The 27729-nt window shown below is 56.1% G+C and overlaps 2 protein-coding genes across 4 annotated transcripts in view; one reads left to right on the forward strand and one right to left on the reverse strand.

The window, feature by feature from the left end:
* On the reverse strand, positions 1-17978 carry RRP1 (ribosomal RNA processing 1). Of its 3 annotated transcripts, XM_011237283.3 has the most exons (13): positions 17199-17975; positions 15986-16068; positions 14570-14627; positions 12753-12838; positions 11014-11075; positions 8596-8725; positions 8438-8502; positions 8063-8229; positions 3394-3473; positions 2678-2775; positions 2448-2467; positions 1467-1580; positions 1-559 (listed from the first exon to the last, which is right to left on the reverse strand). In XM_011237283.3, exons 1-13 carry the CDS (start codon positions 17329-17331, stop codon positions 321-323), a joined length of 1335 nt encoding a protein of 444 aa, XP_011235585.1. In that variant the 5' UTR covers positions 17332-17975; the 3' UTR covers positions 1-320. The 3 variants fall into 3 exon arrangements, with proteins under 3 accessions (XP_011235585.1, XP_019665508.1, XP_034510822.1); XM_019809949.2 differs by lacking the exons at positions 14570-14627; positions 15986-16068 and having other exon boundaries at positions 17199-17977; XM_034654931.1 differs by lacking the exons at positions 11014-11075; positions 12753-12838; positions 14570-14627; positions 15986-16068 and having other exon boundaries at positions 17199-17978.
* Positions 17388-27729, forward strand: part of CSTB (cystatin B) — a 14140-nt gene continuing 3798 nt past the window's right edge. Inside the window, exon 1 of the mRNA XM_034652961.1 lies at positions 17388-17535. Within this exon, the coding sequence (XP_034508852.1) occupies positions 17388-17535 (148 nt within the window). The remainder of the gene's footprint in view (positions 17536-27729) is intronic.

Below are 27729 nucleotides of genomic sequence, written 5' to 3' on the forward strand. Positions count from 1 at the left end.
AGAACTACACAGCATTTTATTCACAGACATCCCCCGTGTGTGGCCAATCCCCGGCCCAGGGAGGGCTGTCTGCCAGGCAGTGCTGGTTCTCAGGGGGCTTCCTGGCCTGACCAAGGTCAGCATGGCATCCACACTCTCTGGGGCACAGGCACTGAGCAAGGGGTCTGACCCTCTGTCAACACGGTACATCAGGGAGCTGTGGGTGTCCATGTCCACAGTCTTGGGAGCAGGGCCCTAGGGTCCTGTTCCCTAGCTCAACTTGGCACAAAACGGAGGAGCCATGGGGAAGGCGCCTCCCTGCACGTGCTGGGCCTGTGGGGTCACTTCCGGCGCTGCGGCGGCCGCTGCTTGCTCTGCGGTTCCTGGCAACCGGCCACCTTCATTCTGGCCCCTGCCCGAAGCTGTCGCCTCTTCTTTCGAGCCCCTCTCCCACCTGGGCCCCTGAGCTGCTCCTGGGGCCCAGTGGGCTCAGGCCCTGAGCCCCGCCACCGCCGCCGCCTTATCCTCCTCTCAGATCCGGAGCTCGGGTCTGGACGTGAGTCCTCCTTCCCGCCTTTCCCTAAAACAGCAAGGTCACATGAACGAGGCACCGGGAGGGCCTGGTTACCCCACTTCCATTCTGACTGAAGATGCTGGCTCCAGGGCCGCACAAAGGGCACACAAGAGAACCCAACAGCTTCAGGAGCAGACCCACCACAGCCAACCAGAGGGTCCTGCCGGTGTGGAGTCCACGGCCATCCACATTATAATAATGTGAGACAATGCTGGCTCCTGGCCGGACAGGATGACCAGAGGCAGGCCTCAGGAAAACCAGCGGGCAGGCAGACTCAGGAGAAAGAAGGCTGCAAAGGTGTGACTCGGGGGTGGGCGGGCTCCAACCCAGGCTAGAGTGGACCCAACCTGGTGCACGACAGAGCCACGAGACAGGCCAGTGACCGCAGTGATGGCCCAGGCGGAAGCCAACACGGCCAGAGGCGACCCACGCAGGAGCAGAACTGGGGCGAATCAGGAGACCCTTCAAAGGGCAGAGCCTAGCACCCAAGACCATTTAGCACACATGGGTGAACACGGGAGGGCTCTCAGCCTGGGGTGGGGCCACCAGCTGGCCCTCTTCTAGAGCCCTTCCCAGCCGCCTGTGTCTGGCCCATCCTGGGCACAGAGCCCATCTCCACAGCAACAGGCAGCTCCAGGCCCCACTGGGGCAGTGGCCGCAGGACATGGGGCACAAGAGGAGCACAGAGCAGCCCCCAGCAGGGGCCTAACCACAGTCCGTGCAAGGGACACAGACAGCAGAGCCCATCTCCACGGCAACAGGCAGCTCCAGGCCCCACTGGGGCAGTGGCCGCAGGACACAGGGTGCAAGAGGAGCACAGAGCAGCCCCCAGCAGGGGCTTAACCACAGTCCGTGCAAGGGACACAGACAACAGGTCCAAAGCCCCATCACCGGCAGACACCACCAATCCTACCTGGCTGGTTTTGTGACCTGGATTTGGGCAAACGCTTCTTTGTCCTCCTCTCCTGCCCATCTTCCTGCAGCTTCCTGAAGGCTTTTTCCGGCATGTCATCTTCTGGGAAGAGGCCTAGGGACCAAGGCAGGCCATCAGGAGGCTGAGGGCAGGCTGAGGTGTTTTCGGGGTGCACGTCCAGGGCCACGCAGACCACGCAGGCACCATCTCCACACACTGCGTGCCAGAAAGCCCCGTGCGCAGGCCCGCACAGCTGCCACCGGCTCCAGACCGTGTGGGAGGTGAGGCACCAGCCAGAGCCAGGCCCCGGAGCGGTCACGCTACAGCGCTCATTCCCTAAAAAGCTTAGGCTGAGAGGGGACCGACGGCGGCGCACTCCGCGTCAATGGCGGTCAGTGTGTGGAAACCCTACCGCACGTACACGGTATTCACGCGCATCACCGCGTGAAAACGTTACCCACAAACACCAAGCCTGAGCTCACGAGGAGCACGACGTACTCAGCAGTATGGAGGGAGGAAGGACACACGACAACACAAGGACAGTAAGACACCGATGGCAGAGCCAAGGTGGCGGCCGTGCGAGCATTCACCGCAGACCCCCGACCCTGCTCTACATCTAAACCCTCTCACAGTGAACGGGGGAGAGGCCCGTTTTCGCTCTTACGCCTTATTACCGGCTGCACCGGGCGCACGGGGAAGCGCCCAGGTCTGCTGCACCGGAGACCAGCTACGGGGCAGGCCAGGGAACTCAAGAGACATGCAGGTTCTCGGGCCGCCCTGGCCTCCCAGGGATTCCGGCACACACCGGGATCCGAGAGCCACTGAGCGGGGCGAGGACGAGCTGCAGAACCCCTCAGGCCCCCTCTCCTGGAGACAAAGCCCCGCCTCTGCCGCGACTAGTCCTGCTGGGAGGGCGACCGCGGGCGCAGTGTGCCCAGGAGGACAGCATCCCGGGCCAGGGTCTCAGCAGGAGACGCTCACCTTCCGCAAGGTCCTGCAACCTGAAAGGAGAGACAGGCGCTCACCATGACCGTAGCTTCTGCTCGAGGGGGACGCGGCCCTCCCGTCGGCTGCCCGCGGGCCACCCTCGGTGACGCCCCTCCACCTGCGCTCTGAGGGTGGGACAGAGGCCCCCTGAGACAGCTGGGACAGAGCAAGGGCAACTCCAAGGGGGGGGGAGGGCGGCGCCAGCCACCTTCAGGGCAACTTACTTCCGGATCACTTTGTAAAGGCGCTTCCGGTTCTGGGAAGGGGTGCCCTGCTGACTGGCCACCGCGAACAGTCTGCTGGCGATGGCCTCGTAGTCAAACTGTGGCACAAAGAGAGACGGCAGTCACCTCCCTGGTGCTCCGGGAACGTGCAGCAAGCAAAGACAGCACGTGGACCGGGCGCAGACCCTCTGGTCAGGTCACAAGGACACACCTGGATGTCCTCCCGAGTCCCCTCTGCAAACACTGTGTACAACACATGAGACAGAGAACACGCTCCCCAGGGCTGCCACCACGTGAGGGGACCACCCACGCCAGCCTCTGCAACTACACCCCCAGCAGCCACGTCGAAAGAGGGAAAAAGAACACAAATCGCATTAATTTCGACAGATGCTGTTTAAGCCAATACACCTAATTCTTACTGCTTTAACAAGTCATCAACATTCACAACTTCTTAGTAAGTATTCTGTTTCTCCTGGGCTCTGACCCCGAGCGGGACCCGAGGCGATCTCTCTGTGGCGCCATCTCACCTGACCCCTGCTCCACGGGCGAGCAGGGAGCACACAAAAGGCAGCTGACCGGCAGCGAAGCCCAAGCCCCGTCAGCCAGCCCCCAGTCCTGGTTTCAACGACTCCCGGCCCCTGTACGTGAGGCGGCCGGAATGCCTGCCCTCCCAGACTTCAGAAGCAGAGCCAGGCCCACAAGCCCAGGCCACCCACCTGGAGGACGGGGCCCACGCTGTCCTCACCATCTCCTGGCGGCTCCTCGCATCTGTCGGGTGCAGCCCCACGGAGGGAGCCTGGAACAGAAGGGTCCCCGTGAACTCAAAGATGCACACCCAGTGTGCAGAGGACCCCAACACAAACAACTGGGAACCAAGAATCGTGCGTGCCAGGGTCCATGACCTGGGCACAGGAACAGGTGTAGGCTGGGGCAGGGTATGGGCAGCCTCACACGGAGGGGCGAGGTGCCACTGAAAGAGACATCCTGGAGGAGGTGGGCCTGAGCAGTCGTCTTTACAGTGGAATTATGAGTGGATATCTTACGAAGCCAATGTAGTGTCAGAAATTCCATAATCAAGGAAGGGGAGCTAGGTCCAGCCACAGGGCAGGCCTGGATCAAGGGACTGCAGACAGTGTTTCCAATCATTCGGGGTTTGATGTCACTGCCTACAGAACAGTTCTGGCCAACAGGCAGGCGAGTGCCACAGACAATGAGGACGGCAGGGCCACAGGCAGGCACAGTGGGGCCACCACCAGACTCCTAGATCTGCCTGCGTGGGGGTGACTCGGGCTGAGGGACAGGATGGGCAAGGGGAGCAGGATGCCCAGATGGAATACTAGGGGCATGGGGGGTAGGGGTGTGTGTGTGAACACTACCACCTAGGAGCACCCTTCAGCAGGGGTGTCAGAGTTGGCAGCAGGAAAAATGAACCCCTGAATCTATAGGGTCACATGACCTTTCAATAAGGGCTTTAGGACCATTCACTGGGGGAAGGACAGTTTCTTCAACAAATGGTGCCGGGAAAACTGGACATCCACAGGCAAGAGAATGAAACAGGGCCCTTCACCCACATACAAATTTAACGTGAAGGAGCCAAAAGACCTATGTGTAAGAACTGAAATAATAAAACTCTTAAAAAAAAAACAAAAAACAAAAACAGAGAGCAGGAGCACCTGGAAGGCTCAGTCGGTAAAGCGTCTGCCTTCGGCTCAGGTCATGGTTCCAGGGTCCTGGGATCGAGCCCCATGTTGGGCTCCCTGCTCAGTGGGAATCCTGCTTCTCCCTCTCCCTCTGTCCCTTCCCTCACTTATGCCCTCTCAAATAAATAAAATCTTAAAAAAAAGAAAAGAAAAAACAGCAAGAACTTCACGAGAGCGATCACACCAATGACTTCTTAGGTGGGACACTGAAGATACACATGACTGGAGAACAAACCAACGGAACTTTAAGAAAATTCAAACTTCAGTGCATCAAAAGCCACTTTCCAAAAGGCAGCCCACATAATGGGGGGGAGATATTTGCAAATCACAGACGTGACAGGGCACGAGCCCAGGACGCAGAGAGCGCGCGCCTAGCACTTAGTAGCACACGACTCGCCTAAAAGCAAATGACTTGAACGGACGTGTCCCCAGAAAGAGGCACGGACGGCCCACGGGTGCATGAAGACGCTCCATGTCCCTGGTCATCGGGTCATACAGACCCAACCACAGTGAGATACCCCCCATACCCATGGGGGTGGCTCCTGGCAACGAACAGGACGCTGGTACCCTGCACACTGCTGATGGGTACGCAAACTGATGCAGCTGCTGCGGAAACAGCATGGGGGGGGGCTCAAAAAATTAAAAAAAGAATTATGTGTGACCCCGTAATCCTACTTCTGGGTGTTTGCCCCAGAGAACTGAAGCAGGGTCTCCAAGAGATATTTGTCACCCAAGCTCACTGCAGCATCACTCACAAGAGCCAAACCACGGAAGCACCCAAGGGTCCCTGGGTGGGTGAGCAGATAAGCATAACCCGTCCTTACATACGGTACGATGTTACTCAACCTTAAAACGAGGAAAAAAGGGACACGTGCTGAGACAGGGATGACCCTTGAGGACACCATGCTCAGTGGAATAAGCCAGTCACAGAAGGACAAGCACTGCGTGACCCACTCCCAGGAGGGACCCAGAGCAGTCAGATCCACAGGGACAGAGAGCAGGTAGGGTGCCAGGGGGTTGGGTGGAGGGGGACGACAGTGTTTAACAGGGACAGAGTTTCAGTATGAAAAGATGGAAAGTTCTGGAGATGAATGGTGGTGGCGGCTACACAAGCTCGTGAATGCACTTAACGCTTCAACATGGTCACCGTCTCTCCTGCCCATGAACGCCGCCAAGGAAGCATCGTTCAAGTCCCCCGGCCCACCGTCGTCCTAAGTCAGAGTCTCCCAGAGCCTGGACCGCCGCGCAAGCTCTTCACCGGACGTCTGAGCTTTCAAACAAGCCCTGAGAGGCTGAGGAGCCATTCTGAGCCACGGGAAGCGCTGTCGGACGCTGAGGTCATGAGCGATCCAAGCACCAAGCGCCCCAGAGGCTTTGGGTTTTGTCACCTACACCCTGAGGTGGCGGCAGATGCGGCCACGAATGCAAGGCCACAAATGGGGACGAAGAGTCGTGGCACCAGCGGCTGTCTCAAGAGAAGATTCTTAGGCCTGGTGCCCGTTCAACTGTGAAATAGACTTCCGCTGGTGGCATTACAGACGACACGAAGAACACCCTCAAGGACGATCTCGAACACTGTGGGAAGACTGACACGACTGAGTGAGGCAACGGCAGGAAGACAGGCTCAGCTCTTGAACACCTGATGACCGCGTCTACACAGACAGGACTGTCATTCAGAAATACCAGACTGTGGGGGCGCCTGGGAGGTTCAGTCACTAAGCCTCTGCCTTCAGCTCAGGGCGTGATCCCGGCGTTCTGGGATCCAGACCCACATCAGGCTCCTCTGCTATGAGCCTGCTTCTTCCTCTCCCACTCCCCCTGCTTGTGTTCCCTCTCTCGCTGGCTGTCTCTATCTCTGTCCAATAAATAAATAAAATCTTTAAAAAAAAAAAAAAAAGAAGAAGAAGAAATACCAGACTGTGAACAGCCACAGCTGTGACGTAAGGAAAGCCCTATCTTAGCAAGACATGGAGAGTGCCTCCTCCAGCCACAGAGGTCAAAGTGATTCTGGAAACTTCAGTGGTGGCCGTGGAGGCAGTTTGGTGAGAATGACAACTTTGGTCGTGGAGGGCACTTCCGTGGGTGAGTGGCTCTGGTGGCAGTCAAGGTGGAGGTGGCGGCTGCGGGGCCGGCTCTAACAGATGTGGTAACAACGGGAGCAACACTGCAGCTGGCGAAAGCTGTAAGGACTTTGGCAGTTCCAGCCATCTTCAGTTCTGGACCCATGAAAGGAGGGAAGTTTGGAGGCAGGAGCTCGGGCCCTGCCCGTGGTGTGGGTCCAATTACTTTGCCACCACAAAACCAAGGTGGCAGCAGAGCTATGGCAGTGGCAGGAGCTTCTCATCACTGCCAGGACGCAGAGCTGAGGAGGAGGGCCGGGGGAGCCACGGAGGGGAGCCATGGGAGGAGCCACAGGGATGAGCCACAGGGAGGGCATAGGGGAGCCACAGGGGGGAGCCACAGGGAGCAGCCACAGGGAGGAGCCACGGGGGGACCACGGGGGGAGCCACAGGGAGGAGCCATGGGGAGCCACAGGAAGGAGCCACGGGGGGACCACGGTGGGGAGCCACAGGGAGGAGCCATGGGGGAGCCACAGGAAGGAGCCATGGGGGGAGCCACAGGGGGGAGCCACAGGGAGGAGCCACGGGGGGAGCCACAGGGGGGAGGCACAGGGAGGAGCCACAGGGGGGAGCCATGGGGGGAGCCAGGGAGGCTACAGCTTACAAGAGACCTGGGACCTCAGCCATGCACCGTGGTGGCAGGGCCAAGCGGCTGCAAAAAGAACACATTCTAGACAGCACTTGTATGTGTGGGCAAAGAACTCGAGGCCTGGATTTGTGACTAACAGTACAACAGAGTATTTTAGTTTCTGTTCTGTAGCAAGCGTAAAGCATTCCAACAAGAGGTTTTAATGTAGATTCTTTTCCCACCCATGCTGTTTTGTTAAATGCAACAGTCTGATCACGACACTGAAAGAATGTGTCTTAAAAAAAAAAAAAAAAAAGGTTAACGTAGTAAACTCTACATAACGCATATTTTACCACCAAAAAAAAAAAAAAGAAGAGTGGGAGGCAGGAAGAGTCCTGAAACCAGTGGAAGACGCACCCCTGCAGCCACGGGACACAACCCAGACCACGGGCCACGTGAAATCAACCCATATCCCACAAGGATCCACATTAGCATCAAGACTGTCAACAGACCATTCGGGAGCCCAGGCCCTGACCCCAAAGGCCTTCAGTGGGGACACCACCCATGGCACGTTTCCCGTGGCACGTTTCCCGTGGCACGTTTCCCGTGGCAGGCTCTGTCCATCAGCTCACTCACTGCCCCCGCCCAGCGGGCACCTCCTGTGCCGGGGCGACAGGGTAGCAGCGGGAAGGTCCAGATGGGCCCAGTGACAGGGTCGGGACCAGAGAGGAGGGGTGAGCTGGGCACAGGCACTGGGGAGGAACGGTAGGTCACTAAAGAGCCAGGGAATCAGGACGGCATCCTGGGAACTGGAGGCCGGGGGGTGAGGACCAGGAGAGAGAAGCCACGCCCTGGCTGCCGGGCCAAGGACGGATGCCGGGGGCAGGCTGAGAACAAGGGGAACAGACGAGAGGCGAATGCAGGGACCCCTGCAAGCACAGCAGCTTGCTGGGCCAGACGGGTGCCCTCCCACAGCTGCGCTGACCCTGCCCTTCACCTGGCTCCTTGGACGGCACGTCCCCCTCGAGGTCACCATCCTCCGACATGCCATCCTCGTCCCCCTCCTGCGCGTCCAATTCATTCATGAGGTCTTCGATGGCAAACGGGGCCTGTTCCACGATCGCTTCAAAGATGCCCCGAGTGATGTTATGTAAAACCAGGGAGCTGCGGGGCAGCAGGCACCGAAGCCGGCCCGTCAGGCTGGGGGCGCCCATCACACCCCCGCCCCGGCAGCGGCCCCTCCGGTGACCCTGTCACACACATGCAACTCCTCCTCTCTAACCGAGAGGGAACAGCGATTTCCCACAGACAGTCATCCCGAGAACCCAGTGAGAAAGCAGCAGCAGGCCGGAGGAAGCCGCCTGCCACTTACTCTGGAGTCCGAGCAGCGATCGTGCAGAAGGGCTCGATGAACTTGATGTTCTGCTCTGCCGTCAGCTACGGAGAAAGGAGGGGGAGCTGCCTCAGTCCCTCGTATGTGAGCACGGGGTGGGGGGGGCTCAGCCGCCGCCCGCAGCCCACTGCCCTCACCTCGGCGGCGCCCACTTTGCTCAGCTCCTCCAGGAAGATCTCAAGGAAGTGGCTCTTCACCCCGCTGGGGGCCTGGCTGTCGGGGTGCAGGATCTCCGTCGTCAGCAGCTCCAGCAGCTGCTCGATCCGCCTGAGGAAGGCAAGAGGCCGGTACGGCAAGCAGCCACAGCATGTCCTCTCCTACCGGGGAGCTCTGACAGGAACACCATCACAGGCCAGCGCCCCACCCGCCCAGGAGGCGACCTGGTCATCGGGGTGTGTTCCAGCACAAAGGATGCATGACGCCAGCTCCGTGAGCACTGTCGGCACCAGCACACGCGGCAAGACTGCATCTCGGCTACAAAGGGCCGGGTGTGTACACAGTCACACAGGCCTTCCCTCCTGTGGCTTGGCCCACAAGTGGAAGGAGAAAGGCCTGTGTGACAAGAGGCTGCACTACCGCGTCTTGCGTCTCCCTGTCCTCGCGGGGAACGGCCCAGGAGGGCACACCAGGGCAGAGCAAAGGCAAAGAAAGGAGACGGGGAAGAGCTGCTTCCCCCGTCCCACTGCACGGAGCGCATGGCCCCGGGCCGGCCGTGTCTGCCCTCCCCCGAGCGTGCTGGTTTCAGTGGTCTCAGAGGCCCGGGGCTCCGAGGTCAGAGAGCTCTGGCGACCCGTCTTTGCTGGTCTGCGTGCATGGGGTGCTGATTAACACACCTGAACTCTAGAACGTGCCTTCCGCAACGAGCCCCAGGGTGGGGGGAGGTGGCTGCGCGGCCGCACTGGGGATTCACAGGCCACGGAAGGGAAAGGATGCTGTGTGCCGCTCCGGAAAAGGGAGCCCTCCTCCCAGGCCAGTGACAGTAACAAACACCTACCAACCAAGCACGGCTGGCCGGCTGGGCGGGAATGGGGACAGGCTATAGGAACAGAGGGCGCGGGCCAATCAGAGGCCACCAGCTTCTTCAAAAGGATCTCCCTGCGTCTCTTACCGGCAGCGAGGACAGAACTGCTCTTGTAATAATAAACCGAAAGAGTGAGCAGAAAGAAAACACGGCTTCAGCCTCCGGCTCCGCTCACGCACTAGCCACCGACAGGGACCCAAATCCTACGTCCTGATACAGTGAGGCCCGTGGCCTCGGCACCTCGGGGGGAATAAAGGTGAAAATCCGGCACCAGCACCTTGCCCTAAACGTGAAGTCACTTTTACTAACTCTAAACTCAGAAGAACCCCGGGGACTACAGGACACTCCTGCTGACCTGTGTGATGTGGGGACGAAAGCGGGTCAAGGGCAAGGACATAAGCTTGCCCCCCCCCAAGACCGCCCCCCGCGGGATCGCGCTGGCCCGGCCCCAGCAGCTAGGTCGGCGGTGGCTCAGGCGGCCACACCCACAGACTGGAGAGAAGCCGGTCTAGCGTACATTTCATTACGAAACCATGCAAAACATACCGTTTCCAAGTCTCTCCCCCCCTTGCCCCACCTCCAAAACTACCCGGTAAGGCGCGGACACGCAGGGCGCCTTGGACGTGTCGTCAGTAAAATAAAAAAGCAGCCTGCGAACAGCGTGTTGCCGCCGCCGCCGCACACCCTGCACGCACGCGGAACGCGGCCCCGTTTGGAGACATCGCCATCCGCTGGGGGCTCGCGCTGCTTTTCTTTCAACGTTTCATAAAAGCTTCCTGAATTCCTTACACTGGGAATGTGTAACTCGCATAATTAGAAAAAACTGTAAAGAAATGAAACTTTCATTTTAAAAACTTTAAAAGGTGAACTCAGAACCCCATTTGGAGCCGTGATCTCAGCCTGCCTCCCGGTCATACAGAAGCTGGCTGCCACCACCACCAGCTGCAGCTCAGCCGGCCCCACCCCAGCAGGCTCCCGGGGTCCCCAGAGGCTGGAGGAGGAGCTCGGGTTCGGCAGAGCCCCACCGGCCTAGGGCGAGGGGAAGCCCAAGGCTGGCCACAAAACGCAGGCTTCTTAATTTGGGGGACATGGACTACCCCCGTCACAAGTACCTCTGTCAAAAGTAACAAGTCTGGATGAATTAGCTATTTCTAGAACCAAAGCAAATACCACTGATAAGAGAGCTGAGTACGCCATGTAATACAAAAAACAAAACAAAACAAAACAAAGGCAAGCACCTTTGCTGTGCGTCAATTACACTGAAAAACAGTATTACGATAACAAGAGAACTCAATTAGGACTCACAGTAAGAACCCACCATCAAGGTCGAAAACACTCATTCTGGGAACACGCGCACAAACTAGAATTCTAAAAACGCCTTCATTTTAAGCACCATCAGGTCACCCTTAATGTAAAGGCTGACACATCTTTATGACAACTAAGAGAGAGACGTGTGACCCCAACCCCCCAGTGACAAGATGATGGGCTTGCCCATGCCAAGCAGCTGCTCTCGGGATGCGCCACGAGTACCAACCTTTCTTCCCACCCCTGCGTCTTCAGGGCCTTCAAGGACTCATTCAGGACCATCCGCATGAGCTGTGGCACAAACGGAGACCCTCGTTAGTGGGGTACAGCCCCGACCTCCCCAGAACCCCCTCTGCCCCCAGTCATCTCTGCAGACCAGAGCACAGAGCCAGCCCTCCAGAGCTGTTGGTGGCCAGGACACCAGCGAACGTGTCGCTGCCCCCAGGCTGGGGGCACCAGGAATTCTGGCTCACAGCAGACACATCGGGGAGCAACTGCTGTGCCATAAACGAAAGCCAAATGCACCGGTCCTCACTCCAGGAGCAGGAACAGGGACCAAAGTGCCTGTCCCCTGGGAGAGGCTGAGCCCCTCAGGGGAGGCTCCTCTGAGTGCTCCGAAGGACTTCTCTCTTCAACAGAGAGCAAAAGTGTTTGCTTTCTCTCTCATCCCCAGGAGGGCAAACTCCCCCCTTCAACGCTCGTCCTTTACGAGAAATCCCGCCTCCTGCCCCACGACTGCCTGCTTCCCCTCGACAACAGCTCACAGCTTCTCCAGCCGGTTTTCCTACCGTCCAGATGTGAAACAGCATCCCCCCAGAGCGGCCCAGGCGTGTAAAGTGACAGAGGATGCACACGGGGATGGGTTTCCTGGCCTTCCAGTGTGCACGGGACACGAGGGGTCCAGGTGACACCACTCCCAGTGCCTGCAGCCGCCAGAGGCTTGGCCTCTCCAGGGGGCTGTGCTGCTGGGTGCAGTCACACGGGCTCCACAAAGCAACGGAGGCCATCTTACCAAGCATGCAGCAACTACACCTCAGGGGAACTCCCGTCTGGTAAACCCATACTTTGCGAAAGTGCACAGCCTGGCCCCTGCCCCCAGCCCCAAATGCTTTAGCGTCCATCCTCCTCCCTTCCTGAGCTCCGTGCCGCACCCACTAGCTGGTCCTCACCTTGACTTCCGACACACACAGTGTCCACATAATCCTGGACCACGTCTGAGCTAGGAGGTGACCCCAGTGGCAGATCACGAGTAACTGCAGCCCCAAAGGCAGCCGTCCTCAATGAGACCAACCAATGCCCCGTTGGGTCACCTGCTCTCAGACAGCAACACTATCCTAAGCCCCAGTGAACACCGATGCAGGAACAGGAGTGCAGTCAAATGTGGGGTGGGGATACGGAGTCTGTAATCTCCAGTTTTCCTGCGTTTCTGAGGGCAAGTCAGTAACCTGAATTCTCAGGAACGCGGCGTCAGAAAGAAAAAGGGGATTCTACATACAGCAATTCTACGAGCCGTCCTCACCCAGAAGAAAGCACCTTCCCAGGCTAGGCACCCCACAGGTGGACCGAGGGTCTACGACTAGGGCATGAACTCCATGCAGGTTTGCCAGCACTCACGGGCTCGTGCCTTCTCCAGCAGGGGTGCAAGGCTGCAGCGCCGATCCCCCCCAGACGGGCCATTTTAATCCTCCTCCTCTGCACCGAAAACTGTGTGCTGTCTCAACGCTCAGCTCTCTGCGCACTCGCCAGCCCTCAGAGACGGGGCGAATGCCGTGCGCCCCAGGCAACGCCCGGCTCCCCTCACAGCCCTCGAGACTTACGGGTCACAGTCCTCAGGGGCACGGCCCTGCCATGGCAGGAGAAGCTCAGAGGCCACATCGCTCCGGCCGTGCCCCCAGCTCCCCCAGTCCTGCCCCGCGCCCGCCGCCGCCAGCACGCCAGAGCCCAGCACAGGACGCGCGGCCCCCTCACCATGTAGAACTTATCCAGGCGCAGTCTGTCGATGCCCGTCCACTCGCGGTTCATGGTTTGCCAGAATGTCTGAAGGAACAGGTGCTCTGAAGGAGGAAAAAAGGCCAGAGAGAATCATAGGGGAACAGGGAAGCTGCGCTGGGAAGTGAGATGAGAGAATACGGAGAAACTTGCTCCGGACATCACGTGAGGCCAACCTCCGGGGTCCTCAGCCCAGTCTGCTGAACTCAGAAGGGGTGTTACAGGGGCGCCTGGGTGGCTCAGTCATTAAGCGTCTGCCTTCGGCTCAGGGCATGATCCCAGGGTCCTGGGATCAAGCCGGGCATCGGGCTCCCTGCTCAGTGGGGAGTCTGCTTCTCCCTCTCCCACTCCCCCTGCTGTGTTCCTTCTCTCGCTGGCTGTCTCTCTCTCTGTCAAATAAATAAATAATCTTTAAAAAAGGGGAGGGGTGTTATAAACTGGGCTTAGAGATGGGGCGGGGACAAACCTCAGAAAGAAAAACAAAGTAACCTTAATGTGCAGCCAGGCTCTCTGAAGACCAGACACAAAGAGCCGGCAAAGCCACCAGCGAGAGAAGCAGCTGCCCAGGGCACCTCTCCCCTCCTGGCTCGGGCTGGGGACCCTGCCTGACCCCCACACCTGGCCCCACTACATCCACAACCCGATCCGATAACACTAGGTCAAACACACAGTGCTACAGGCTAACCTGTGTCCCCAAACTCATGTCAAAGCCCTAAGCCTAGGACTTCAAATAAGACTATATTTGAAGATGAGGTCTTTAAAGAGGTAATTAGGTAAAACAAGGACACTGGTGTGGGCCCTCCACCAGTGTGACCGGTATCCTTATAAGAGATGAGGACACAGACCCACGCAGAGAGATGAGATGAGCCTGTGAGGACATGGGAGAAGATGGCGTCTGCATGCCCCAGAGAGAGGCCTTGGGGAACCAGCCCTGCCCACGCCTGGACCCTGGGAAACAAACAGGGCCTCTGTGATCTCCTGTTACAAATTTCTCCAACAGCAAAGGGCTGGTCAGATGGTTCAATAACGGGCAAGCCCGAGTTCACTAACCTATTCAACTGTCACTGGTGACTGCTTTACACCTGGCCGCCTGCTGAGCACGGAACTCTCTGCAGGTTCCCAGAAGGTAAAAATTACGGCAGACGGACCTCCACTAATGACTCAGATATTAACGACATACTCCCAAATTGAGACAGTGGCTACTGTTCCCGATCGTGACTACGCCACCTACTTAACTGTAACTAAACTAAACCCTACCACCGGGGGCAACCAGGGCCTCACCAGCAACAGCCACAGCCATGTATGCCAGGGGCACTGGCCCACCGTGGCTGCCCCCCACCGTGAATGTCGGAGGGAGATGCCTGGGCTCTACCCCCAGAGCTTGATTCACCTAAATATAAAGGTGACTAAAGATAAGATGCCCAAGTGATCACAGGCAGCAGGGTTGAGAACTACGGATCTGCGGCAGGATGAAAACAAATGGGTTGGGGAAGCACACTGAGGGAACGCTGACATCAGGTGACTCGGTCCAGCAACTTGGCAAAACCGCACTAGATTTCCATTTTCATTTTAAAACGTAAGATACTGGTCCTTCAGCCTCTAGCTGGGTCCACAATGGATAAACAATACTGCTGGACACTTAGTACAGCATTTCACCCATCAGCGCCCGCAGATGCCAGCCAGGACAGGGACTTCCCTCTTGCTCTAGGTCTTGGAAGGCAAGCCTTCCCCGTCTGGTAGCCAACTCCCGGCAGTTTCGCCCTTCCCAAAGGGCTTCCCTGGGCGCGGGTACTCACGTGCCTCTGTGGTCTGAAAAGCATGGATGAGCTGGGAAATGGTCCTCCCTAGTTCCTCCTGGGTAATAAACGGTAAAAAAAAAAACAAAACAAAAAAAAACCTCTCTCAGACCCTGAAGAAACATGGTCTTACAACAAGAAGCAACAGCAGAAAGACAACCACGCTACATCTCCACTTGATCACGAGAACCAGCTCCCACCGGCCTTTCTACCCAGCGTGCTTCAGGTCTGCAAGCTGCACTGTTGCGAAAGGCCTCCCCGCAGCCAGAACCAACAGAAGCGCACCACAAGCAAGGGCAGCCACTGCCCCCCGACCAGGCTGAGCCTCGAGCACCGGAGGCTCAGTCAGTGGAGAGCACAGGAGAGATGGGGCCACCTGACCAGCCGGAAGAGACCTACCAGACCCCCAGAAAGTACTCGCCGCCTGCCTGTGTCACTGTGCCAAGCACCCCCTAGGGCACTTGCTGAACAGACAATCCCAGAGCCTCCCCTTCGTAAGCATCCAATAGAGCACGCGAGTCTGCATTTTAAATAAGGACCCTCAGCACCCAGATGATTTGGAAAAAAGGTAAACAATTCACTCTGACAACACTGTTTTTAAAATACCAGCAACCAGGACGCCTGGGTGGCTCAGGCAGCTGGGAGTCTAACTCTTGGTTTTGGCTCAGGTCATGATCTCAGGGTCATGAGAGCAAGCCCTGCGTCGGGCTCCACACTGTGTGGAGTCTGCTTGGGATTCTCTCTCCTTCTCCCTCTGCTCCGCCCCACGCAAGCTTTCTAAATAAATTAATTAAATCTTAAAAAAAAAAAGAAAAGCGAGCCGCTTAGGGCAGTGAAACCGCACTGTAAGACCCTGTCCTAGCGGATGCGTGTCACCGCACACTTGTCCAAACCCAAAGAACGCACACACTAAGGGTGAACCCTCACATCCACTATGGACTCTGGGGGACAGTCTGTGTCAGGCAGGTTCATCACCTGTAACGGACATACGGCTCTGGTGGGGGGAGCTGTGCACATGGGGGGGAAGGGGATGCACAAGAGCTCTTGAGCCTAAAACTGCTCTAAAAAATAGTCTAGTTTTTAGAAAAATAGTTTTTAAAAAAAGCTAGCAGGAGAAACCCTTTTCTCAGCAGACCTGGGCTCTGTGCCTCAGTTTCCCCCATGTCAGCGCTGTCTGCCACCTCGGACACACACTCGTGCCAGCAATCACCCATCATGACTGTGCTCACCTCAGCAGCACGACACACACTCTCACGAGAGGCCTCAGCACTCCGACCACAAACAAGTGAAGTGTCGAACCTATAAAACTCCGCTCAGTGTCTTTGGCTACGTTAAAGCGAGGGTCAACCATGTGCCCATCTGTCCCCCATGGATGCTCCTGCTCCCGCTGCTTCCGCTGCCTCCTCATACGCTCACCTGGAGGAGCGGCTTGTCCTGCATCCACATGCAATAAAACAGTCCTTTCCAGACCTTCAGCAGCTCGTCATGGGTGAAACCACCTGCGCCAAAAACAGCACCACTCAGACAAAGCAAACCCAACCGCTCAGTGCCAGGAGCAAAGCCACAGAAACGTGAGTGCCTGAATTAGATCAAAGTGCTCTCACTGGAAACATACCTGACCCTCCCCTCTCCTGGAGGCCCTCCCCTCCCTCTCCTCTACCCTCTCAACTCAGAACATGCTGGGCCTGTGGCTGTAAGTATTCCCCCAGGAAAGGGCCATTGCATTATTCAATCAACACGAAGAATCTGCAAGTATCCATATCCAAGTCACCATTTTTCACTTTTGGACACTGAACATTGCACGGATTTGCTGGTGATAACTCACTCAGCTTTACACTCTGGGGTTTGTGCACTTTTCTATTATATGCTTCACATTTTAAAAGGAAAGTAACTCATTCAAACTAGTAAGACACACAGGCATATAAAATCACTTGAAATATTTACGGAGGTCCTAACTATGTGTCTGGCACGCTGTTCCGGAAGCAATGGTTCTCAGACTTCAGCACCAGGATGGGAATCACCTGGATGGTTTCTTAAAACAGGCTGCTGGCCCAACCGCCAGAGTTTCTGACTCATTATGGCTGGAATGGGACTCATAACTTGTATTTCTAACAGATGTCCGGGTGATGGTGATGCTGCTCATGGGGGCCACACTTTCAGAACCAGCGTCAGGGTGACCAGTTAACTAGAAGCATGTCCTCTGCCCCGGCGGAGCCTCCGCTGCCGTGTAACTCAGACCACAACCCACTAATTACACGAAGAGAAAACTGCCAACAGCAACAAATGCTGCTCCGAGTGCCCAAACGGCGGGTAGCAGGGAAAGCAGGGTATACGGTCAGAAGAGGATGCCGGCCCCCGGAGGACTGTGGGGGGGAGGGGAAGGGAGGCAGCGCCAAGGGCTCCTGGAGCAGGGGATGGGGCTGTGGGAGGCACCCTCGTAGGACCCACGCGCACGGGCCTGACCACGTGGAGGACCCATGTGGTTCGGAGGCTCCACCACCACCCCCCGACAACCAGCGCCTCCGCCGACCTCTGGCCGCCCTGCGCCCCCAGCCCGGCCCGGCCCCGCAAAGTGTCCCGGCACCACAAGGCGCCCCGGCCCCGCCAGCCCCGCCAGCCCCGCGCCAACCTGCGGCCCGCTGAGTCCTGGCGACGATGTATTTCCGGAGTCTCTTCACTGCCCGGTCCCGGGTCACCTGCTCGTTTCCGGCCAGGCGCTGGGCCAGCTGGATCTCTGGTGGGAGCTGCGCGCGCGGAACCATGGCGAACGCCGCGGACCCCTGGGTTTCCACGACCACGTCTTTCCACCTGAGCGCGCATGCGACGTCACAAGACTGCGCCGGCCTCGGCTGGGCGTGCGCGTGACGTCACGCGGGCGCGGCGGTCTCGCGCACGGGAGCGATACGTCACACGCCCGCGACGGCTTCTCCCGGTCCTCGGGCAGCGCCGCCTAGCGGCCGGGCTCGGTAATGGCGTCGTCGGCTGGTTGTGCTCGTGTCCGTTCTCTCTGGACACTAGTGATTAAGACCGGCCATTAAGCGTGCGCCTGACTGTTCGGGGACTGTAGTTCACCCCGGCCGGTGAGGGATGGCTCTCAGCACAGGACGCCAGCAGGGCAGGAGTGCTAGCAGCGGAGAAGGACCCTGTGCGGCCCCCCATGAGCCGTTCATTCCGCGAAAGTCATCCGAAGACGCCACGACGGAGGGACAGGGTGGCGCGGGCGGGTTTCACCGCGCCCCAAGCGGCCCGCCACGGCCGGGGCGCCCTCACCCGTGCCCCGGTGCTACTGAAGCGTTTGTCACAGCCGCTGACTCGGGGAAGGAACGGAAGCCCTGGCGCCGGCCGGCCGACCGCTGCCTCCCGGGACTCGAGGGGCCTGGACCAGGAGAAGCCGGACAAACTCGGACGAACTCCTCCGAGGAGAAGCCGATAACGCAAGAGAGGAGGGTCTGGGAAACAGAAAGGGAGGGATTTAGTTTGGGTGCCGGCAGCCGGCGGAGGTGGCCGACCTCTCCGCCCCCCGCAAGATGGATGCGGAGAGTTTTCTAGAGAGAGGGTCAGGGGCTACGTGCAAGAGAGCGGGCAGAGAGTGCGTGATCACGGTGGGGTTCTGTATGCGCTCAGCCCACGATCGTGGGCGGGGAAGGGACGTGTGGCATGTGGTCTTCCAGGCGTTCCGTTGCTATCGGGGCTTTTCCGGTCCGGTGATTACAACGGTCTGGCCATTGTCGGTGTCTCAAGAAAGTGCGATACGAAGTGACCGTTGGCATCTACAGTGGAGCAAGAGCGCTGGCTCACACCAGCATCCCATGTGGGCCAGTCCCGTCCGAACTTCGCCCAGCCTCTAGGTCTGCACCCCTGCTCTCAGGATGTATGGGAAGGCTACCCACAGTGCATGAGAAAACCATGAACCCAGGTCTGGGACAGTTTGCAGACAGCTGTCCTGATGTCTTCGCAAAGTTCATGTCATAAACAAGGACTGAATGAATGAATATATAAAGGAGGAGGGAATGCAACATACAAATCTTGATTGAACCCTGGTTCAAAGAAAAAGCTAAAAAGTCATTTTGGAAATAATTGAGAAAGCTTCATACAGACTATGTGTAGATTATAGTCCAGGATAATTGTTTCTTTTCTAGGGTGTGACAGTGGGGTTTATGTAGAATGAGATTCTAGGGAGAGCAGTCAGGACTAAGTCAACTCTTTTCTACACGGGTAAGACGGTGAATATTTTCAGAGTTATGGGCCAAACAACTGCTACTGTGGGCAAGAGCAGCCATAGACAATAAATGATGAGCGTAGCTGTGTGCCAGTAAAACTTTATTTTCAAAACCAGGTGGTATGTGGGGGGCCCGGCTGGCTCAGTCGGTGGAGCTCTCAACCCTTGATCTTGGGGTCATGAGTTCAAGCCCCATGTTGGGCATAGAGCTTACTCAAAAACAAAAACAAAAACAAACCCAGAACAGGAATTATGGATCTGGCCCACGGACGGTAGTTTGCCAATACCAGATGTGGAAGAATTTCCTTACTTTTAGGAAATAACTGCAGAGTGTTGATAGTGAAGTGTCCCGATGTCTGGAAGTTAAATAATCACACACAGTAAATAAGCAAATATGGCAAAATGTTAGCAAAGGTTGACCTAGGGGCAGGAGCACAGGTGTTGCCCTGTTTTTCCAACTTCCTCTGTTTTTGGAGATTTTCATGACAAAAAGTTGAGAAACAATTTAGAAACTGGTTTTATTTTTTTTTAAGATTTTATTTATTTATTTGACAGAGAGGGAGACAGCAAGCGAAAGAGGGAACACAAGCAGGGGGAGTGGGAGAGGAAGAAGCAGGCTCCCAGCGGAGGAGCCTGATGTGGGGCTCGATCCCAGAACGCCGGGATCACGCCCTGAGCTGAAGGCAGACGCTTTACGACTGAGCCACCCAGGCGCCCCCGGTTTTTTTTTTTTTTTAAGATTTTATTTATTTGAGAGAGAGAGCACAAGGGGGGAGGGTCAGACGGAGAAGCAGACTCCCCGCTGAGCAGGGAGCCTGACGTGGGCTCCATCCCAGGACCCCGAGATCATGACCTGAGCTGAAGGCAGACGCTTCACCGACTGAGCCATCCAGGTGCCCCTAGAAACTGGGTTTAGAATCAGAATGAGCTCTCAGCAACTGTTCAGGTGCCATCTATAAATAGTGACCCTATGAACAAGGTCAGGTCCGGCAATGAAGAGACACACTTGTGCACTGTTCAAAGGGCAGCGTGATGAGCTGGGAACAGTCCTAAAGCAGGAAAAAGAAGACAGAAGACAACCAAGCCTAAGAAAAGAGCAGTGTGGGTCGCCTGGGTGGCTCAGTCGGTGAAGCGCCTGCCTTCGGCTCAGGTCATTGCTGCGACACCGCCCGCAGCATCACGGCGTTGATTCAGGAGAGGGACGAGGCGCAGACAGGTTAGCTTGCGAAAGAGAGCGTGGGTGCAGGGGATGACCGCCAGGCGAGCCACCGCCAAGAGTGCGATCGCCCGGAACAGCTGCAACCTTGCGTATTTATTGGCAATAAACAATCAAAGACAATCAAGGGAATAATCCGAAGTACATCCTAGTGACTAGTAGTACGTCACGGGGAAGGTCACGGGATTAGATGATCTAACGTTCAGCAAGTGAGGCCGATTCTTAAACATGTTTCTATGGACCCCGCAGGCTATTGTCAAGAGCAATCAAGTTTCAGTTGGGGCAGCGTTCTGCCCTGAGCGAGCTGGGCATTCCCACCTGCTGTGTAAGCCGGGCGTTCCCTGCGGCTGTGCTCTGAAAAGCCTGCAAGGTCACAAACATGTTTTCCTATTATATCCTTAGCATAAGCTCTCGCCAGGGGCTGCTGCAGGTGATGATTCCAGGGTCCTGGGATGGAGCCCCACATCAGGCTCCTTGCCCAGTGGGGAGCCTGCTTCTCCCTCTGCCTCTCCCCCTGCTTGTGTTCTCTCTCTCTCTCTGTCAAATACATAAATAAAATTTTTAAAAAGCAATTTTAATAAACACATAGTGGATTTGTGACATGAAATTTCGTCAAAATAACTCAATGAAATGCACCAACATATACTTTAAAAATATGCTTTACAGTATAACAGATATTGGACGCTAGCAGCTAATGAAAGAGTTGCATCATATCCAACATACCTAAAAATAAATGTGCAGGTCAACCCTCTCGGGTCCCCTCCTTCTTTGGGAGCTTCGTACTCTCCTATCACTCAAACACTGCTTTGCTGCCCACCAATAAATAAATCAACTAATTTACGAAAATGTGCAGGGCACCTGGGGGGCTCAGTCGGGCGTCTGACTCTTGATTTCAGCTCGGGTCATGATCTCGGGGTCCTGGGATCAAGCCTGGTGTTGGGCTCCACTCTCAGTGGGGACTCTGCTTGAGATTCTCCATCTCCCTCTGCCCCTTACCCCCATGCTTGCTTGCACTTGCTCTCTCCCTCTCTCTCTCTCAAATTAATAAATCTTTTTAAAAATAAATGAATAGGGGCATCTGGTTGGCTCAGTCGTTAAGCGTCTGCCTTCGGCTCAGGGCGTGATCCCAGAGTCCTGGGATCGAGCCCCACATAGGGCTGCTCCGCTGGGAGCCTGCTTCTTCCTCTCCCACTCCCTCTCTTGCTGGCTGTCTCTCTGTCAAATAAATAAATAATCTTTAAACAAATAAATGAATAAATGTGCTCTATTATGAATGCAAAATTACCCCTCTTGAGGAAACTTTTCAAAGTCTGGTGTGCATTGCAGGCAAGAACCAGCAATGGATACTAAAATTAGTGGCAAAAGTATGATAGGAAATATGATATTTACAGAGCCTCGAAGGTACTTACTGGTTACAATAGGAAAGTAGTAACTCTACGGTGGAGAAACCTGGCAGACAGTACTCTATTCAAAGGGGAAGTCAGCCTCACCAGTGGGAAGACACACGGGTACCAGGTACCCTCAGTAAGATGCAGCTAAAGGACACAGCATCACCGCGGTGAGAAGAAAAAACCAACCTCTCTAAAGGCCTGATAGACAAGGGGAGCCAGTTTAGATTTCCGTCTAAGTCAGCATGACGGCGCATAGACTTTGTTTCAACCAAAAGCCTGACTTCTGGCCCCACTACTCAGGCATCGTGCACTGCTTCGTGAATGAGCCAGCTGAAGGACAGCCGCCTTGTCTTTGAGATCCCCGTCAGTGCCCCTGCTCCCCACGTTCCTTTATGATAAAACTCAACCTGATCATGAGGAAATATCGCCCAAGCCCCAAAGAGAATCAGTCCTCAAAGAAGATGATCTGTACTCTTTAAAAGGATCAAGGTCCTGAAAGACAAAGACTGAGAAGCTGACTGCTCAGCAGTGTGGGAGGAGCCCGGGCCAGAAAGATGACTTTCCCGGGACACTGGTGAGTGAGTCAGCTGTGTGGGCCAGCTCACCTGTTGTAAAGCAAGACCGTCCTGCTTCTGGAAACTGCCGTTTCTGCTCATGTGCCGTGCCCACATTTAGCTTACAGAAACGATACTATCTTCGGAACCTAAAATTACTTCAGTATAAAGTTTTAAGTATTAGAAAAAAAAAAGTCTGGCAGGAATTTTGGGAATGGGTGTCTTTTTCACCTTGCACACACATCACCCCATCGTGTCTGCCCCACGAAGGCAGAGCCGTGTGTGTGTGTGTATCCCCCCACGCCCAGGACGGCGTCAGGTGGTGACAGAGTGAAGGACAGCTGTGGACAACTCACTAGGTACAGAGTAGCAAGAGAAGTACGCTTATTTATTCCACAAATAATTAGGACCATCGGATTTCCATACACTGTCATGTAGACCCACTTATCCTTGTCCTGCTTGTGTTTTATTTTTCTAGAAGGTAGAAAAATCTCTGTTTCTGGATCCTGTGTCCGCTGGCTCTAGGGGAGGCCCCTTCCTGCCTCTCCCAGGCTCCTGGCAGGCCTTGGCTTAGGGCTGCGATGCAGCAATCTCTGCCCCCTCATCATGTGGCCTCCTCCCCCGTGTCACTGTATCTTCACATGCTGTCCTTCCTGCCCTGCTCTCTGTATCTTCTGCTTTTCTTATAAGGATACCAGTCATTGGATTTAGGGCCCACCCTGATCCACTAGTGACCTCTCTTAATTAATGACAGCTGCCAAGACCCTATTTCCAAATTAACGTCCCCTTCCCGGGTTCTGGGTGCACATGACTTTCAGGGAGACACTATGGATCCCACTGCAGAAAGGGTAAGGAAAATAAAATCAGCAACAGCACCGCCATCTCATGAACGGCTACTTGCCCCTAAGACTATACACCCACCTTTAGTAAACCCTAAAACAGTGCTGCAGGGATGTATGATTTTTGCCATCTGTAGGTGAGCAAAGAGGCTCGCAGGTTACACTTCTGCCCCCGCCCACAGCCTGTAAGAGACAAGGCCAAGGGTACCCGCAGGCTGAGCCACGGTGCCCGGGAGGCTGTGAGGGCCCTCGTTCCTCGCCAGGACCACGTCCCCGGTGCCGCCCAGGGGGCCCCACCCTCCTCACCCGAGCCCCGGGCTGCTGCCTGCAGACCTTCTCTCCAGATTCAAACTCATTCACTCACGGAGCACACGTAGGCTTCTTCCTTGTGTTCACGCTCTCAATTTTTTATAATAGAAAATTAGGGAAATAGGAAAATTAGGGAAGTAAGAAAAGTTAGAGGAAGGAGCCAGACCTAGCCTCATGGTCTGAAGGAACAAGTTGGCACATATCTGCTCGTTTTCTTCTGTGTATAAGGTTTTTTATTGATTACACATTAATTTATTAATATATTAATTATTTTAATCACATTATATTGACAGTTTTGAAACTGCTTTTCAATAACATACCTAGCATTTTCCCGTGACATTATTAACTTCTCAAGAATACGCAGCATTCCAAAATAAAACAATTATTTTTTCTAAAAACAAGAGTTGTTTAAATAAAACTTTAGAAAAATGCAGAAGGTCACAGGGAGCAAAGTTATTAAATGCCTACATCCCACCCTCAGGATGGCTACTGCCAAGAGCTCCCATGGCACCAGGGCCTCACCGAGGCCCCGTGAACCGGAGTCTCCAGAGGGAGGCTGCAAACCGGCATTTCAACAAGCAGCTGGGGGAACAGACAGCAGGGAAATGGGGAAATGCCCTTCGAGAAGCCCTTCCTCCCAAGGGCACAGCCCCTTGTTATGGACAGGGGCGGGGCATTGAGGTGCTTCTAAATTCCTGGACAGAAATTTTTATAAATTTTCTCTCCAAGAATTTTCCTTAATTTCTGGTACTGATTGCTCCAACTGTGGCTTTGTTTGGATTTACAGAAGTGCGTGAGAATCAAATACTTACTTATTGCCTCGTGTGCGACAGGAACAACGGTGAGGAACGCACCCAACGCCGCCCGTCTGCCTTGCAGGGGAGCCCGGCAAGGACACAGGCCAGTAGGAGACACAGGGAGAACCACTGGCGCCCCCAGGGCACGTGCACCGGGTGTACCCAAAGAGCCCACTGCCCCCTGCCCGGTCCAGGGCGTCCCCTTGATTCTGTTGAGGCTTCTGCACTTAGGAAGCCCTTTGCCTGCGTTAGTTTACAACAAGGGCCTCTTAAGATTCGACATCTGTCCCCTCTTTTGACTCGTCCCAATTTTTGCAGCTCCCCCCGCCCTTCCAGAGGGGTGCAGAGCTGCCTCGGCCGTGCCGGCTCGCTTCAAGGGCCCTGGATCAGATGTAAAGCCATGGTCCACTTGGCGTGTCGCGCCCGCAGGTGGCCAGGCCTGTGAGGGACCCTAATGCGGGAGGCAGGACACTGGTGTGCCCGCATGCGACACCTGGTGTTAGGGTCACCTTCACTGTTACTTCCCTTCCTAGTGAAGATGAGCTGGTAACCGGTACGTGCTTAGTTGTGTAAATGTTCCATCTTTCCTTTTCTTTTTGTTTTTCCTTTCTTTTTTTTAAGTGTTTCTTGAGCTACCCTTTAATTAGCAGTAAATTCTGAAGACAATTTTTTGCCTGAGGAAACACAAGCACCGACTGATTAGCTCCGGGCCGGGCGTGGGGATCACCGGCCCAAGAGCACGAAGGGGGAGCAAAGTCGCTGAGCATCTTGCTGAGGAAGAAGGAACCCTGAGACACTCAAAACAAAAGCCCCTTGCCTTCTGCATGCTGGGACAGTCGGAGACTTTACGGGCGGGGCTTCACGGAGCTCAGGCCCCGCAGGGCCTCCAGGGCTTTCGGTGGGGAGACATGATATTTGGTCTTGTTCTCCGGCTCCAGCAAGATGAGAACCCAGAGCATCAAGGAATGAGAGATAAGTGTCAGCCTTTTCCAGGGCCTCTGGATGGAAAAAGTAATGCTAATTATGGGAGAGATTTACGTTAGTGTGCTAATTAGAGACAGTCATAGCAATAACACTATCAGCTCGCCCTGGGGCTCAGATGCTGTCCCAAACATTTCATACTGATTAACTCACTTAGTACTTAAAGGAACTCAAAACCCTTTGAGATTGCTTATGAGTATTACCCCACAGAGAGGGCCAGAGGTGTTGGGCCGCTAGTCCTAGGCCACACAGCCGGTAGAAGGGGGGCCTGCATCTGTATTCGTGCATTTGGCTTCGGAGCCCGCTCTCTGAGGCTGCCGGCAAACGTCCGTGTGGACAGGACCCGTGACGGGAGGAAACACTGGCTTCAGAAACAGCATGAGAGACCGTCTACACACAGGGTCAACGGCCAGACCACGGACATGGGACCAGAGAACTCTGACCCACAACCTCGACAACAACCGTCCACAGGCCTCCATGGCCCCAGGCCTGGACCAGTCAGGAGGCGGCCGTGACTGCCAGCTTCCCTCCCCTTCTAACTGAGGACAGCGGGAGAAAAACAAACGCGCCCCTGAGATCAATCCGGCAGGATGCCCAGCTGTAGTGAGCCCACCCACAGGCTCCACGGAACACACTGGAGTCTTCCTTTTATTCCATGACAAAGCTGTCCCCCACCCTGCCTGCTGCGAGTCTCTGCCAAACCCCAGTGCTGGGGGGGCCGCGTTGCTGCAGGCAGTTCTGAATAACCGGGTTTGCTGGCTCTCCTTTGGGTGGGCTTTGCTTATCCCCCCCGGGTGTAGCCTCCTATTTATAAAATGTGAACACACGAGGAGCCGGGGCAAGCAGGGAGAGTGCACGTCAGACCTGCGGAGGCATCTGTTACAAAATAAAATCCAACTGTGTGAGTTCCAAGATCTAAGGGGCTTTATGAAACGGTCCACTGATAGGGCAGCAACCCATCCAGCAAGGACAGGCATTGGGGGAGCTACGCAAAATGTGGGGATATTATAGGCAGACACCAGGCAGGACAATCAGCAAAAGAAAGGACTGTTTCAGGCAAGGTCACCTTCCCTGAGGGGGAAGAGCAGGGGTCTGATCCTGTAGATTCCCTCCTCTTCCTTTGGGGGAGGGAGAGGGCCCAAGGGACAGGGTACCTCCTTGGTGGCCTCCAGAGCATTCCTCACTGGCCAGTTAAGACTACATTTCTGGGGAAGATTGGAACTGGGGGAGGGTGTGGTTAGGTCAGGGATGAAGTCCTGGCTTGGTGACTTAGCCTAAGTGGCTCCATTTGGGGCCTGTTGGTTTTCTTTTTTCTTTTCTTTTTTTTTTTTTAAGATTTTATTTGTTTATTTGACAGAGATAGAGACAGCCAGCGAGAGAGGGAACACAAGCAGGGGGAGTGGGAGAGGAAGAAGCAGGCCCACAGCAGAGGAGCCTGATGTGGGGCTCGATCCCATAACGCCGGGATCACGCCCTGAGCCGAAGGCAGACGCTTAACCGCTGTGCCACCCAGGCGCCCCTGTTGGTTTTCTTTTTAACACATTCCAAGACAGAGCAAAACCCTCTGGGCAGGACAGCAGGACAGAGGGAGGAGGGGAAGGAGAGGAGGGCAAAGCCCACTGAGCATCAGGACGTGAAAAGACTAGAGAACTTCCTTCTTTTCCCCATCTTGACAATTATTTTCTGATGCTTTGTTTTCTACATAGAGTTTTCCATTTTTTTATGGAGTCAAATCTGTTTCACACATTCATGCAATCGTGAATGGGTTGTGGGATCTGTTCTTCTCCTCCCCCCAGGGCTCAACCACACCTGACCTCCCACCCTTCCTGAACACACAAACCAGGCTTTGCCCCTGGCGGGTAACAAAGGCTTGTCCCCTCACACACCTGCTCGCTGGGGCTCCGTGTTGGGCCCACCAACAGCTAAGGGTGGGCCTGCTCCCTCAGAGTCAGCACCCAGTGAGGGGCGGCCCACGGGTGGCAGGGGCCTGGGCCTTTCTAAAGACCAGTCCTGTCCAGACAGCTCCTAGCATGGGCCCTACCCCTGCCCTGAATAAAGGGCGGGACGCTTCTTCCCCTTTCCTGGGGGGTGGAATCTGTCTAATCCTAACCCAAATCCTGCCCTAACCCAGTCCTTTCCAAAAGCCCTCGCTCTCACCACACCCCCCAGCCCAGCCTGAAGCCCTGGGAGCGGTCTCCTCCCCACCCCTGGACAATCTCCTGTCTCCTCTGTGCCTCTGGGTCACCTGCTGGACACTGACCTCCAGAGGGGCTGGCACAAGTGGGGTGCTGGGCCAGGCTTGCTGATGAGGGATGCAGGGTGGTTGAATGCGTAGGGGAGTGAGTCCGGGCAGGGCCTGATCCTGGACTCTGGGATGCCCCGACAGCCTCCTGCCCTGGTCCCCAGCTCCTGCAGGTCCTGGCCAGGCACAGGCTCCTCTGCCCTGTGCCCCTGGCGGCTCTCACGTCAGGTCCAGCTCACCACCTGCCTGTGGCCCGCCCCTCACCCCACCGCAACGCTGCGTCCAGCCCTGCACAGGATGAGACTCCAGACGGTCCCCTGCAGAACCCACCCCCACCCCCCATGTGGGGCCTGACCCCAACGGTCCCCTGCAGTGGGGACACTCCGCCCTGACCAGCCAGAGAAGGACGACACCAAAATCGCAGTGCGGGGATCCCCCTACAGCACGCGACCACTGGCCCCCACACGGTGCGGGCAGCGGGGGCCCCAGGTGGTCACCCGCGACCTGCGCGCCCAGGGGAGAGGACTGCGAAGGTCCTCCTCCCGGGCCCAGCGCCGCAGCCGCCCCGCCCCCGGCCCCGCCCCGCGCCGGCCCTCGCCCCGCCCTCCGCCC

The sequence above is a fragment of the Ailuropoda melanoleuca genome, chromosome 1 (genome assembly GCF_002007445.2).
Source record: "Ailuropoda melanoleuca isolate Jingjing chromosome 1, ASM200744v2, whole genome shotgun sequence".
In the NCBI taxonomy this organism is placed as follows: Eukaryota; Metazoa; Chordata; class Mammalia; order Carnivora; family Ursidae; genus Ailuropoda; species Ailuropoda melanoleuca.

Excerpts from the sequence above, each read along its gene's own strand:
- RRP1 (XM_011237283.3), bottom strand. The coding sequence starts at position 17,331 with ATGGTTCCGCGCGCGCAGCTCCCACCAGAGATCCAGCTGGCCCAGCGC. Across the intron at positions 14,628-15,985 it reads AGGACAAGCCGCTCCTCCAG|GAGGAACTAGGGAGGACCAT; the intron begins GTGAGCGTATGA and ends TTTATTACCCAG. Across the intron at positions 2,468-2,677 it reads CTTTACAAAGTGATCCGGAA|GTTGCAGGACCTTGCGGAAG; the intron begins GTAAGTTGCCCT and ends CTCTCCTTTCAG.